This window comes from Scophthalmus maximus, chromosome 11 (genome assembly GCF_022379125.1).
Source record: "Scophthalmus maximus strain ysfricsl-2021 chromosome 11, ASM2237912v1, whole genome shotgun sequence".
Classification (NCBI taxonomy): domain Eukaryota; kingdom Metazoa; phylum Chordata; class Actinopteri; order Pleuronectiformes; family Scophthalmidae; genus Scophthalmus; species Scophthalmus maximus.
Genome location: NC_061525.1, coordinates 7,150,874 through 7,166,239, shown reverse-complemented (window position 1 = coordinate 7,166,239; position 15,366 = coordinate 7,150,874). Strand labels below are relative to the sequence as shown.

At 39.7% G+C, this 15,366-nt stretch overlaps 1 protein-coding gene across 3 annotated transcripts in view; it reads right to left on the bottom strand.

Moving 5' to 3' along the window:
- Positions 1-15,366, bottom strand: part of cntn5 (contactin 5) — a 90,327-nt gene that overhangs the window by 31,185 nt on the left and 43,776 nt on the right. For all 3 annotated transcript variants that reach the window (XM_035623659.2, XM_035623660.2, XM_035623661.2), the window contains exons 6-8: positions 11,497-11,592; positions 7,165-7,368; positions 2,731-2,833 (exon numbers count right to left, since the gene is read on the bottom strand). In XM_035623659.2, the coding sequence (XP_035479552.2) occupies positions 2,731-2,833; positions 7,165-7,368; positions 11,497-11,592 (403 nt within the window). The remainder of the gene's footprint in view (positions 1-2,730; positions 2,834-7,164; positions 7,369-11,496; positions 11,593-15,366) is intronic.

Genomic DNA, 15,366 nt, shown 5'->3' with positions numbered 1-15,366 from the left:
GTATTTTTTTTTGGTCACCCTCTCATCGGGAATGTGTTGCACACTTGAGTTTACGTTTGAGTGTAACAGTTTTCAGTTCAAGAACGTATCCATGGGCAAGCTCTGTAGATTAAATCGTAATTAGCATTCCACACAATTGCTGTGCCCTCATCTGGACTGGCTCCATCATACAGGTTCAGAATTAAATCTAATACCACAATATACTGGAGAAATGGTTTGCTTCAGCTCATTAAGATCTAAATATGATCCCACCATTACGCACTTTTGCTAAGCTCTCAATTTCTACGCTATTTTTAAACGAGGGCCACATACCTGCGTGACCTGTGCAAAACAACAGTCTGTCAAAGACATTAACCACAGCATTATAAAATGTGTTGTCATCAAGAGGCCCCCTCTGTTGCTGCTGACAAAGTGGTCCTTGTGGTCCTGTGCGGCTCAAAGAGGAAACTGCAAGGGTTTCAAGAGTTTGATTCCCTCCGGGGTCACTGAAACTAAATGTCTATCCACTCCTCGGAGGCAATTTGGATGAAAGCATCCACCACATGCCACATATTGTATTTTAAGTGGAAATGAGTGGGAGAATGTGTAACCCATCAAATGTACCATGCTTTTGAACAGCAGTGAACTTCATACTCCAATATCCTTTGAAATGAATGCGGCTAACAGCACTGCACTATCCAGAGCTTCTTAAAAATCCCACTACGGAACCAGGCTTTTAAATTGAATTTGGATTGTTTGAACATTTGCAAGTAGTATGTCATATAATCAATAGGTGGCTACATTCTTTCAGGTAAACTGCATTGCATCAACTGGCAATAAAAAAAAAGAAACAAAATATGTGTATACTGAACTACACTTTTAACAGCTTGAAAAGCCCAAGGCTGTAATGGAAGTAAACACGAATCGTGAAACTTTTTCCGCAACAGATTTACATCCCCCCAAAAAATTGACTATTAGATGAAAGTCAGACAAACCAGCGAACTGAAAAATGAGCTCAATTTATTATTAGTTTATATAATGATTATACAGTAACTTTATTCCATGTCTACAGTCAGCTCTCATGAAAATGTCTGCGACTGTTGGGCTAGACAATCATGTTTTCTGAATACGGGTCTTGTTCACATAAAAGATGTGATAAGGCCTTTGGGAAAGTGCTAACGATTCCCTCTTTCCAGCCAAAGTTGCTCTTGGTTTCATTTATCTGTTTTTATTTATATGTTTCATTTATAAGAAGTAACGTGAAACATCAGAAACACAGTGGTGGTCCACATAGTAAACAGTAGTTATCATTCTACAGGGACTTTATTTTCACATACCCACAAGCTGCAAAATCGTATCAACAACAATAACTCTTGCAGGCAATACTAAAAATAACATCACAACCAGAATGCAAAATGCATTAAAAACCACGGACGGACTGTGATTTTATGGGTCTCTCTTTCATTTTCATTGTCTCATTGTTCTCTTTGCCCTTGACTGTGGCCTACAAAGTAGTGTCACTGGCAAATATCACCAGAGAAAATCCCATCAAGGGGCTTTGGCATTCACACACAAAGAGCTTCTGTGCCCCGTCTTAGCTCGCCGTGCCATCATACATATTGATCAACAGGAGAACAAAACCTTTTCTAACTTCATTTTCCGCGCTATATGAAGACTGGCTTTTCTTTGATAGGGTGCACTGATAAATCATTCATATCTATGTACAAGGGTAAGTCACTGTCTGCCTGAAAGCCATCAGGCACAAATTACTTCACAGAGGGAATCACAGGGGCGAGAAGTGAAGCCGTTTGGCTGTTTTACATTGATTAAAAAAAACTTCTGCTGAGCGTGATCGGAAAACTGAGCCTCGTGAGATTAGAATGCAGTGTCTATATATTTAGGAAATGACAAACCATAATGTGCATAAATAATTGAAATGAGGGTAAACAATTATGAGGTCCTTAGTCATCTGTAGATTAGAGATTTGCACTTAAGATCGATAAGGAGTCAACAATGAATAATTCATGCTAAATAATTACAAACAAAATGGAGTGATGATAGAAGACATTGTAAGATATTTAATTCTTTATTTTACTGTCAAACACCCCTTCAACTTTGTTTTTGAAAAGGACAATACTTTTTTCGAGTTGAATGTTTTTTTGGGGGGGGGTCTGGCCTACCCAAAGTTTATCCAAAATTTATTTCAGAAAGCTTTTAATGTAAAACAGCTTCATAAACCATGAAACCAGCAATGCTGACTTTAACCACTGTGGAATTTTAGTCTCTGTGGACAAAAAATTCTGTCCCTCCTGGCAGACAACCATTACCAATGTAATTTATTTTCACAGACATAACCTTGGCTTTCAACATTCATAACAGACCCTGAAAGCACCCGGGAAACACAGATACATTAGGGTTCTCAATTACGAGAACACATGGGCCCCTAGGGCTGAATTCCCAAGTCAGTGGCCCCCCTCCATGCACTAACATGTCATCTAACAGCCGAGCTACGGAGAAGCACTTCTCTACACTCACTTAACATCCTGCCCGAAGACAAGATATGCCTGGTTCCCACTCAGGTACGGGGATAATCTAATTTAAAGACGACACAAAAACACAGGGAGTATAATCCACAGGATCTCTCAGCAACAGAACAGTGATAGGCAGTGGTTTATTGTACCTGGTGGTTAATATTATACTGCTGTAATAAACAGCTACCTATATTTGTGCAAGATACCATTGTTTACTTACTTCCCCAGAGCAAAGCACTCCAGCCTGACAGTGACTCCTTTGGCAGCCAGGACAGATGTCGGGAAATGCACTTCAATTTTGGGCTCATATTCACCCATGACACCTGGAAAAGGTTAAGAAAGAGGAATTGCAGACATTAGAAGCAGGCAGATTGAAAGAGCCACTCACCTTCCCGTTTCCCATTATCCACATCTTTTCTAGCAGTGTGCTACACAGAGCCTGGGTACAGTGATTTAGAAAATGAAAGGGGATGGTCACTTTCTATTGCCCGGTATCCTGTTTTAGTATGTGAGCAACAACTGAAGAAAAGAAAAAAAAAATCATGCAGCAGTAAATCTAAATATCCCGAGGATGCCTGATGTTTAGGCCACTAAAAATACACACAGTACAATAAATAATGTAGTGTACAGGTGTGGGACTGCACATTATGCACACCATCTGGCATATCGTTCATCTACCCGACTTAACTGTTTATTAATAGGGCTAGTGATACTCGCTGGAACAAATACAGAGCATGTAACTGGATAACAATAATAATTTGGATGTGTAAAACAGTAGATAGAAGCATATTTGGGATTTGCAAAGTTATGGCATATTACACTTTGATATATTTGCAGCAACCTGTGCCAGTAAAGCCGCACAAAAACATATTATTGTTTTCTGTCTGTGTGTGTGTGTGTGTGTGTTTTGACAAAATGGCAGTACTACAATATAGAAATGCTGGGATTGTCTGATTTAAGTCTGAGTAAATACAGAGCGCAGGGTATGCGTCGCCCCTGTCTGATGCACACCAACAGCCTAAGTTAAACTAAGAAATGGTAGCAAGGCTCGGAGGTGTAAACACAGAATATTAGGATGATGTAAAAATAAAAAATACTCTCCAGTGACAACACGGAAAAGTATTGTCCTCGAGAATTGGACGGAGGATACAAGTGATAACGCGTTATAAGTGCCACAAAGACGAACACCTCAACTCCTGTAGCCAGAGGATATATTTTCTTTGTTGTTCATCTTATCTTAAGGGGCCATTTATATCCATTTGCCGGAGCGATATGTCAGATGACATTGAGCAAATTTGGAATAACAAAGGAAAACACCTTCACCCGGGATCTCATTACAATTATCTGTCTTATTAAGCAGGTGGTTGTGATATGAATATTACATGAGCGTTTGTTCTTTTCAACCTAGGACAATAAATGCAAACACAATCATCACACGTGAACGCCACTGACGGCAGCACTACTAACCCCGGCACCTGGCGCAGTTCACAAGAAAACATATGAGACCATATGCAGTGCTCCTGCAGATGCGCTGTGATGTTCATAATCAGTGAGACAAATGACTGGCGTGGCATTTGAGAAACCATAATTATACCTCCCACGTGTGCCTGACACCGTTTATGTATTAAAATGAATGCTGCGGAGATGGAGTGGAGTTTATTGAATTGTGGTCCACTATGTATGGAAAAAGGAGTTTTATGATATTTGCACCAAAGAACTTTTCAATTTCAATCTCATTCACAACATTTATGGCTCCAAAGCAGCCCTTCACATATAATGAATTTTCAATATTTCATTGGCTCGTGCCATAGTGCATTCAATATCATATTCAGCCGCAGTTGCTGGACTGGATAGGATTGAAATAAGAAATGTCCAGGCCAGGTGTGCTAACACATTTCTGACCCTCATATGTAATTTAACATTACATTTTATCCTCCAATTTTATTTATTAATGAAATGAAAATGACATCTTTCTTTGGTGCTTTGTTCTTCTGCGAACCAATTTCCAAGCATAATGCCTGTCCTAAATTTGATCAGGGTTGCAAGCTAATAGCGTAGAAAGCATAGAAGTGTGTTATCAGCTCTTGTCAGCTTGTATCAGTTTTATCAGCTCTCTGATCAGTAATAGATAGGTGTTTGGAGTTCTCCTGCACGCCTCGCAGAGACACTAATGTAGGAGAACACTTGAACTTTTGAAAATAATTTGAAAAAAATAGAAAATATAGACAAAAGCATATTTTGTAGGTTTATATATTTTAACAATTTCATAAGAACACAATGAAACGCATACAGGTTTTATTTTATATTGACAACTTTAAAAATTTAAATTCCAATTTGACATTTGCTTTTTAAATGTGAAATAATTAAATTCATCTCCATTCATTTGAATCAGTCCAGCCAATTCCTGGACAGATGAACAGGTCTCGCCCCGCTAATGGTAATTGGATCGTCACACTCCTGTGTGGTGCTCATTGAGAAGCTGCCCTTAAGGCACTGCTCCTCCGTCTGAATGAAACCGGGCTGCACTGCTGATGCAGTATAGATGGACATGATTAACAGTCCAGGACAAACCAGACAATCTCTTGTACTGTGACGTTGATTTTTGATGATTTCGTTTTTTTTTTCAAAACGAGTCTTGTTGGGGATAAGGGAGCAGTTCAACATGCAGGCAGAGGAAACAACACTTTTACAATTGCTGCATGTACTGAAAGAAACAATTCTTATAGTTTAGACAGATACTAATATACTGCTCTTTACCATAAAAGAGTATAGACTGTAAGTTAGTTGATAACAACATGTGTATATTCAGGGACTGAATTTTGCCTGTGCTGCTTAAAAAAATATAAAAAAATAGTAAAGAATCACGCTGACGTCCAATATGGCTGTGGGTTGAAGGTTGTCAATAATAATAAAACGTGTAATACAGAAAATATGGCCTGCAAACATTATGTTTTGTCAGTGTGGAGAGAGAACATTTCTTTTGGCAACAATAACAGCACTGGGGCAGCAGTTCAAACTATAGGCTCTACCACTTATGACATTTTTGATGACACAACTCTGTATTATTTCCTTCTTTATAGTATATAGAGGAGTTCTAGTTGCAATCACCTTGACCATATAACATGAAAGTTTATGTAACTGTGAGTCACTAAAATCTAAACTGAGTCCACAGATCCATTTTTTCATTTGCTTCTATTACTTCCCAATGAAATCTCCGAGGGAGGTTGTTTCTGAGCCGAACTGTATGTCTGTTTTAAACAGTGCCTCGTTCCAGTCTTCAGAGTTCAGCGCTCTGCTCACAGTGGATGGCGAAGTGACGATCAGTGGCTTCCAGCAAGGTGTAATGGAGCCCAGATGCTTGTTTTGATTAAGAGAACCAGCTTGAACCGCCTTCTGTGTAATAATCACCTACCTCTAGTGAGACGCAGATCGCCGTGTCTGATTGGTCAGAGTCCAATGACTGAGGGGTGCATACAGCGCCAGAACATTTGCGGCGTTTGCTGTGCGCTGTGCCACTGTCATTTGCGGCATTTCAGACCCAACAGCAATATAGAAGTGCTGCTGAACATCACGAGATTTCCAGAGCGAGGGAAGACATTACCTGCAATAATGGTCTTACGAGCTGTAGAGATTTGATTGGGCCCTGTTGTGCTGCAGGTGGGAGTGCTGTCTCTCAGCCCATGTGTCAAAGCCACATGTGTATGATATGAATGTCGCTAAACGGATTCCTCTTCAATCATTCAATTCCATTGCTTCGAAATAACAACAAAAATCTCCTCTTAGAACATATCATATTAAAACGCTGACAGCCGACTGACCACACGCCCTTCTGACCGTATTTTGCGTCTCGGGTTAATGAGAGAGACAAACCAATTACGCGTGGCTATGAATTATCTAAGTCTCCGTGGCCCATTTCACACAAAGTTATGCAAATACAGAGTGAGCCTCGTGCAGGAAGGGATGTGAGCCTTGAGAGGTAAATGTGTGTCGCAACATTTGGAGCAAACCGGGTTCCCGAGGCACAGAGGGAGTGTAACCTCAGCGGCTCTTTGAAACGTCGACAATGACAGGCACCTGTGTGAAGTGATTGGCATTTCTCTGTGTAGTCAGAAGTAAAAAAAAAGCCTGTAGGTGAAAACCACACCGGAATCTGACAAACAGCTCCATAGCACGGCTCCTGAGAGGCTAGTATAAAAGAGCCAAATCCCATCCACAGCAAGGGCCATTGATTCAGTTAATTTTATGCTGGAAAATGATTTCCCTGATGGCCAGTTTCACCAAAGCACATTGTCAGTGAAGAAGGCTCCCCACACTAATGTTAAAGCATCGCTCGCTATCTATTTACAGTGTGTATGGTATTCATAACGCCCTCCACTATCAGGCTCAGTGGAAAGAAGAGCAGCGCCCCGCTTTTATTAACCTATCAGGTCCGAATATGCTTTTACGAGTTCAGCGGGAAGGAAGCAGTGTAATAGAAAAAAATGATATACGAGAAATAACCAAAACATTTTCGAACTTTCAGGTGAACTCAGAATTTGCGATACTTGGTTTTTTGTGGTTTATCCACTGCATTCCATTAGTTTTGTGGTCCTAGGGGCATTCATACAAATCAGGCCCCATCATGCGAGAGGTCCTGTACATCTGAGAGCCTCACCGTCCGTTTTCAGCGTTAGAGGCGTTGGCGGGCTCAGAACCCTCGCATTTGTCACCGTGTTCTTCACCAGGCAGATGTAACTTCCTACGTCGGAGGGTTGCACCTTCGAGATGTACAGGTTTCCTGTGTCCTGGGAGATGAAGCGCCGACTGTCTTCGGCCACAAAGGAGGGGAACTCATTAAACACCCAGCTGTAGATGATCTCTGTAAACACAAGGGGGAGAGCATACGGATAAGAAAAATGAAGAAATTACTAAGTTTTGTGCCTATTTTGACTTTTTGCTCTTTATGTTTGTAATAGTCATCAATGTACTGTACTGTCAAAATCCTGTGCAATACAACGTAAAACATTCTTTCTGTAGATCTACATTCATGGTGATCCTAAAAAAAACAATATATGAAAACAAAAGTCATTTTCTTTCACATCTATTCTCAATATCTCTTTTAAAATGTAAAAATCCTTGTAGATTAGCAATAGGTGTTTGCTGACAGAGTTTGGTGGCAGAGAATGTCAAAAAATGACAGAGGCACCTTAAAAGGTTTGTAGTCTCACTGCATAAAGGAGCCAGACCTAATAAAATGTTTGCATCTCATCCAATTTTAAGTTTGACTTTCCATAAGCGCAGACTTCCTGCCAAACAGCCAGCTACTCAATTAAGTCCAGCCGGCTGCTTTATCAGATTCATTTTTGATTCTCGTCAAATAGCTTTGATTAACAATTTGTGGTTTGCTGTGCCTGTTCATTTTACAACCACTTGCCTCCGCTTCAGATGTGCCTGTCTGTCTGTATCAATCAAACCCCCACATGCTGTATATGAACAGATGTGTGTGTGTGTGTGTGTGTGTGGGTGGGTGTGTGTGCGTGCTCAGCTGAATGGTTGCGTCCTGCCGAGCAGTGAGCGGAGTTGCCCACAGTGTTTGACAAAATAATTGATGACAGAAGACATTAAGAAATGCACTGATTGCACAGACAGGGGACATCCTCATTAGACGGGCCAAACACCGGTGGCAGCAGCTACTGTACGCGATTGTGCAGCAAGCATTCAAAAGGCCAGTGAAAGCGCTGCATGCGTTAAATGAATGAATGAATGATCAAACGTATAATTGGATTATTTATTTACATTCAGCTTTTGTACGGCAGAGCCATGTCTTAGACGCATTGCAAACGCAATCAGCCTCTGTCATGTGAGGAAAATCTAATATTTCCTTTTATTTTCTGTTATTCACTAATTGTACATGTGTGTTAGGTGCATCAAAAATATATTTCAAAAATTAAATGTTCCTACATTCCTTCCTGCAGTATACAGTAAACAGACCAAATACATGTTTTCCACATCATTATCCAAGGTCTGCCTTTCAGCTTTTCGAGTAGTTTCCTTCTGCTTTGTATATAACAAAGTAAATCTTTTTTAAATCGTACATATTCTCTGCAGTGGAAGTAGTGGAAGCCAACAGACAGGCTACACAAAGAAGAATTGCGTCTGTCAGTTGTCGCGCGTATTAAAATGAATACATTCCTGATTAAAGTTCTGAATTGAATTTGATTTCATCTCAAATGACCTCCCTGATAATTTCCCTCCTGAGATAGATGTTTTTGTTAAATAGAACAAGTGAAGGAACCAGACAGGTCAAGATAAGAATCTGGACGCCCTTAGCTGACTACAGTCACTTGTTGGCGTCTCCATGTCATGGTGGGAATCCCTGCTATGCTCTGATATATAGTTACTTGCGACCTACTATCAGCAGAATATCGCACATACTGTGTGAGCCCACGTAAAAACAACAAAGTGAAATATGAATCATTGTAAATCATTGCTCAATATAAAACAATAATAACTTAAAGATGTAATGAGTATGGGATTTCTACGGCAACAAGGGATCGGCTAACTAAGTATAAAATAACTGCTCTAGTCTGCGCAAAGGCCCCCGAAGATGAGGAAATATCAATTGAACTGGGGTTTACTGAGTCTGTTATTTGCAGTAAGGTTATTTCTATTAATTGGTGATACCACCGGAAAGGACAAATTGGAGTGTGATAACTTATGATAGCAAGGTGGACTGATTTCAGTCAGCTCGGTTGTGTGAGTGCAAGTGAAGGGTCACTTAAAGACAAGAGTGGTATTCTCATGGCACGTCTATAATTGTACCAAAAGAGACAGAAACTGGATTTATCTGACTTCTTACATAATAATCTTCACCAGATATAAAAGCTGTTTGCATACAGGTTTCATATTTTATATTCCATGTATGAATTAGTATGATAGTGTAGGATATAAACTTTGCAGACCATTATTATGTATTCAGTATTCTTTAAATTCCATAGTGATATACAAAATCAAACCTAATAAAATAAAGAGTACACAGTTGCTTACAAACATAGGAAGAAAGATGAAAGGGAATAAAAGACAAATAATAAAAGAAATAGTTGTCAAAATGACCATGAGTATGAATAAGTGGGTGATCAAATGGATGGATGGGTGGAATATGACTAAGATGAACATTGAGTAGACATTGAGAGCATGCTGTTTGTTTTGTCTATTGTGCATAGTTCCACTTGGCCACATCCATCATAATGTTAGAAAAAAAAAAAAAACAGACTGTCAAATTCAGGGACAAATGAATCTATTCAATGTTGTCAAGCTATATTTCACAACTCTTTGATTCTGCATCCATAATCTGTCTTTCCTGGAGAGAAAAAAATGACAAGATCAAGAGTCCTCTTGGTAAATACTGGATAGCAGATGTTTCAAGTATATGGCTGCAATAAGCTTAAAAAAAAAGATCAAATACAGGAACATTTTCAGATAACGTACATCAAGAGACTGATTTGCAAAGTCAGCGTCATTTGCTTAATCTACTGGAAGGACTATTTCATATAGCGCCAACCGGTTTTATTCAAATGTCAGCATACTTGAGTGTCATAAAAGTTAAAACACTATTTACCAAAGACACATAAAAACTGATCACAAGCGCTCAAAGCCATGGAATGGAAAATAATCAACTTTTCACATCTCAGTGATTTCAAATTATTTTCATTCGTGAGACCTATCTAATGTAAGTGTCATTTTAATGTCTTTAAATCCTCCCATAAGCAATTTAACCCAAATATTGTTGAACACTCCCTAGACAATATGAATTTCAATTGCAACACGCTCTGACTCACCAGGACATTCATCAGACTGGCAAATTTTATGGCTGTGGATTCTTTTATTTTAATTATCTACTTGTTGAAGATCATTTTTCATTTAATATTAACGCCGCCGCAAAAAATGAATGATAATCTTACCTGTGTATTTGTGCATAATCTGTAATCATGTTAAGAATCCCAACACTATAGTGTTTCACCACACATTACTTTAGATCCTGAGGTTTTCTGACAATATGTGAAATCTCGTTATTCTGAGTAGAGTATTTAATGGTTGAGTGATCATATAAATATATAATATATCAAATATTGATCAACTCTCTCAATCTAATATAGGAATGGGAACATGGGGTCTGTAACAGTATGTCATCACAACACTGGAACCTGGGTCAATTTTACAGCTTATTGCTTAAGACTATAACAAACCTTAAATGACAGAAAATCACTATTCCCATTATGCTGATCTCACTCCACGACAGCATCTCTAATTTGATGTCAATCCCAATTTTAACCATTCAACAGATAACCGTTGTTACGATGGAGAAATATGGGCATGTGTGCACGGTGGTTCAACCTGTTAATGCGCTGTGAAAAATGACTTGGAGCTGCAGAGCCTGTGCTGTGATTGACAGTGACGTTTAGGGAAGAGTATCATCTGTACTAAACTTTAATAATATCATTAATCCTTAATTAAGACCCTTTTAACCTGCAGTTCTGTCACTGTCTTTCTGGTTGCTTTCAATTTTTGAAAAAAATCCCGAAACAGGGTTTCGGCTGCTGAAGAGCACTTGAGAGACATTTCTTCGCAGTGCTGTAGTACAGCAGAGCTCTTGCAAACAGAAAGCCTGGACGATTCATGGCTCACATAATATCTTACATTTGAAACAATTGTGAAATAATTGGCGGTGCAACTTTTCTTTTCATTTCTAATGATCCAGCAAATTTGATCCCTGAGAATCTGTGTTCTGGCTCTGTGGTTGCCGAAGTGTATCCCCCTGGATGGATATGAGAATGGATGCGTACAAAAAAAACTAACCCTTAAAACACAATGCAAAAAATAGATAAATAAATGATGAGAACATTCATTAACCTTACCTCGACCTGTTGCTGTAGGAATTGTGATGAATATTGATGACTTTATTGATCATCCCCAAAGCACTGAAGAGGATTACTGTGTAATTTCTTACCTGGTGAATGAGGAGGAGGGGTACACATGAGTACCACACCTTGGCCTTCACGCACAGAAACCCCACCTCTGGTCTTTCCACTGAAAGCACGGAGATCTGAAACACAGGCATTTATATCATGGTTATGCAGAATCATTTTGAAGAGGTTAGAGAGTTTATCTATCTCCCTGCAGCCAGCCTTCAACTTTAATGTAAAATTTAGCGATGAGAAAAAAACCAAGAAAAAAAAACCTCAAGCATTAGGAGACAAGAAACCCGTGATTTTCTTAAAAAATGAACCTCTGAGCTATGGACCTTGATATTCTTGCAACTGATTAAATTAGGTTTAGCTGTATTTACAATAACTGAACATTTGGAAGAATCAATTTTTAAAAGCTGAATTTTTCATATAATTGTAAAAGAGTCATTGATGGTATCAATATCCAGCGTATATTATAAATAATGTTTCTCAAAAAAACGAATTTACTAACATTATTTTGAATCCGTATTCACGTCTGTTTTACCAGGTTGTTTTTCGATAGAACTAGAACAAAGCAAGTTCATTCTGAAATCCCAGAACTGCAAACTTCTGCAACCTAATGCTGACTGTTTGGTTTCCATTTGAAGCGATGCCAAAATGTGCAAATCAAGCGACAGGCTGCTGACCCAGGGCAGGTCTCCGTGTCTGCACCACTTTCAGTCCATCACTATGAGAGAGGCTGTTTTACTGTTAACCTGGATGTGCAGGTGACTCGAGGAAACCTGAATGTCTGCCAATATTCTGGCACACTTAGTAATGATCACAGGTCACGACCTCCATCTTCAAATGTAGCACGCGATCAATTTCTTAAATTTTTCCGAACACAGTGAGGTTGCTTGTCCATTTGTTCCTCGTTGAAGCAGGAAGCAGAGAAGATCAAACCCAATGGCATTTGCACATTGATAGAAAAAAAGGTTAGTCTGAACCAATGCAGATGCAATAATAAACCGTTTATCAGCTCCAGACAGGGCTCACTTCAGGAACAACTATACACAAATATACAATTCTGAAATGCCGATAACTGTAGATACCCTCTCTTGTTGTCCAAATTAATTTAATAATTCCTCTCGCAGCGCTATGCCAGAGCTACTTGATGCCATCATCTTGGTCCATTAACTATGTATGACTTACCCTGAGAGAGTCACAATGTTCACTATTGATTCATCAGCAGCCATCAGCTCCCTGTCTTTTTCCGCCAGTGTTGCTTCCTTCTACATCTTTGTCCTTTTTTTTTTTATTCATCCAACATGGATCATGACTGTTTGCTGATCAATGTCTCCTATTGAAGCTCTGATGAATACATAGACGACAGGGGAGCTCAATGGATTTCTCACGGTAACAATTGAAACCAATGAGTGAATGAATAAGCAACATAAAGACAGAAACACTTACTGTCTAAGGACCATTGACCAATGCGTTTTACATCAGCTGAAGTATAACAAGGGTAATTGCCGACGTACAGCATGATAACACGGCAGAAACCAAATCTGTGTTTGAGCTTCAATTATTCAGCCATGCAGGCTTTATTGTTTAAACACAACTCGTCTTAGTCAGCTTGTCTATTTCACTAAATACTGTATGTAATATTTGTCTTCATGTTTTTCTCTTGTCTCAAAACAAGAAGGTTCTTGGTTCTAATCTCAATTCGAACCAACCATGGCCTTTCTGTAGGGAATTTATATGATCTCCCCGTGTCTGCGTGGGTTCTCTCCAGGTACGTCGGCTTCCTACCACAGTCCAAAGACATGCAGGTTGGGGTTAGATGTGAGTGCGAATGGTTGTTTGTCTCTGTATGTTGACCCTGTGATGACCTGTCCAGGGTGAACCCTGCCTCTCGCCCAATGTCAGCTGGAATTGGCTCCAGCTCCCCCGCGACCCATAAAGGATAAAGCGGTATGGATAATGGATGGATAGATGTTTTTTTCATTTTGCTGTACCTTTTTTATTGAATTTCCATTGACACTGGTTGATCCGAATAACTAAGCAGCTTGAGCAGTGATAGCCATTACAACTGAGGAAAAAAAACGTTAGTACAATTTGAATTTAAAGTAAGAAATGCAATGTAGAAGCGCCATGGCGATGATCACTTTACATGTAAAGTGGGTGTTCCAGTCCCTCAAAAACAAGGCATGAATGTTAAGAGGCACTCATATGTTATGGAACCATGAGATGCGGTTCAAAATAAACTCTTATTGATTGATCAATTCCCTTTGCAAAATCAGTTATGTAAATGAACCAATACTGACGACTGACTCACAATGTCAACAACATAGACATTAAAGCAGCTTCAAAAATCCCAAGTCAACAAACAGTATGACTGTAGGCATTTAAAATCCAGAAATGCAGCAATGACATTTGCAGCAAGCACACGAGCAGGTGCTCAATGCAAACTAGTTAAGATCAGTATAATTCAATCAATGGGCATTAAATACTGCTGATATCAGATTTGTAAAACATTTCAGAGCGGTGTGTGGGTCTTAAAATGCCTAAGACAAAGCAGCCCGTTAATTTCATTACTACTGCTCACAGTGGCTCGATACCTGAGCCTCAGCCAGACTCTCGTCTGTGGAGAGAGAAGAAATCTTTGGGGAGAAAGATCAGAGGCCTCCTTTATGCCTGCTGCCTTCAAAGTCACGCCTGAAAAACAGCCCAAGTGTGAGCTCAGCAGCTCAGAATTTCAAAACAAAGAGAGAGAAAGAGGGGGAAAAAAACATCTTACTGAAACCTATTTGGAGCCGAGTACACCACCAGTAGATAGAATATAGACAGCCTTGACCGAACCTTTCCTCATGCACTCTGGCCGGTCCACTCCACCTCTACCCTCATTCGCTGCGTGCGACAGAGCTGTGTTCAGTACGCCAGCTTGACATTACAACCCACTGCACTAGAGGGTATGGTTGAAGTGCTGAACAAGCACGCAAATTCAGCGTTTGCCTGACCCAGCAAAACTCGTTCAGGCCCAGATTAATTTAGCACAGGAAAAACAAAGGAAAATTAGTTTTTTAACTTAACTTACCCATGAGCTAAAGCTCAACACAAAACAGTAATATTTGCTCCAACCCAAAATTTACTACGAAAACCTATTGTAAGCATAGACAAAACTGTCGCACAACTTAACTCGTAATACACAACAAAAACAATCATAAAGCCAAACATCAGCAACTGCGTAAAAAAGTTACAACTAACTCATCGCTTTTTTACTTGCCCCCTTAAAGAACCAAGCTATTCAGGTCAGTTGGTTTGCAAGTCCAGTATGGTAAAGGCTAAACACGTCGCCTGAGCCAGAACTCTAACACCAATGCCAGTAGAAGTTATAACATCTTCATTTACTATCATATTCACCATAACTGATTATTCTCTGCCAAAAGCAGACCTGAACCTGCAGTACGGAAACTGAAAGTTGCATTCGAGCCAAATCTCAGAGCTCTTTAGCGCTTTTGTCATGTAAATTCAAGTCTTATGAGGAAAAGTTTCTATCCAAAGTAGTCAAAGAAGGGGTTGCATGCACATTTCCATGCATACAGTTGTATGCACACTAGTGTACTTCTCATGTAGTTGTATGTGTGTGTGTGTGTGTGTGAAGCGCCAAGATGGAAAGAACAGGAAAAGTTGAGCTCCACGCTGAGTGATAAATACCCATCATTTGTCATGCTGAAAGAGGAAGGGAAGGTTCTGCATTCAAATGCGTGCTGCAGGGCACCTCTCTGTTTCTCTGGCAAGCCTTCTGAAGGGACGCATTTTAAAGAAATGTCGCCTGACTACGAGAATATCACACACTGATGGTGTTGAATATACGGTATGCGCTGTATAAACCCGATGACACAGTCACTTTATCTTCTAAACAGGTGTGG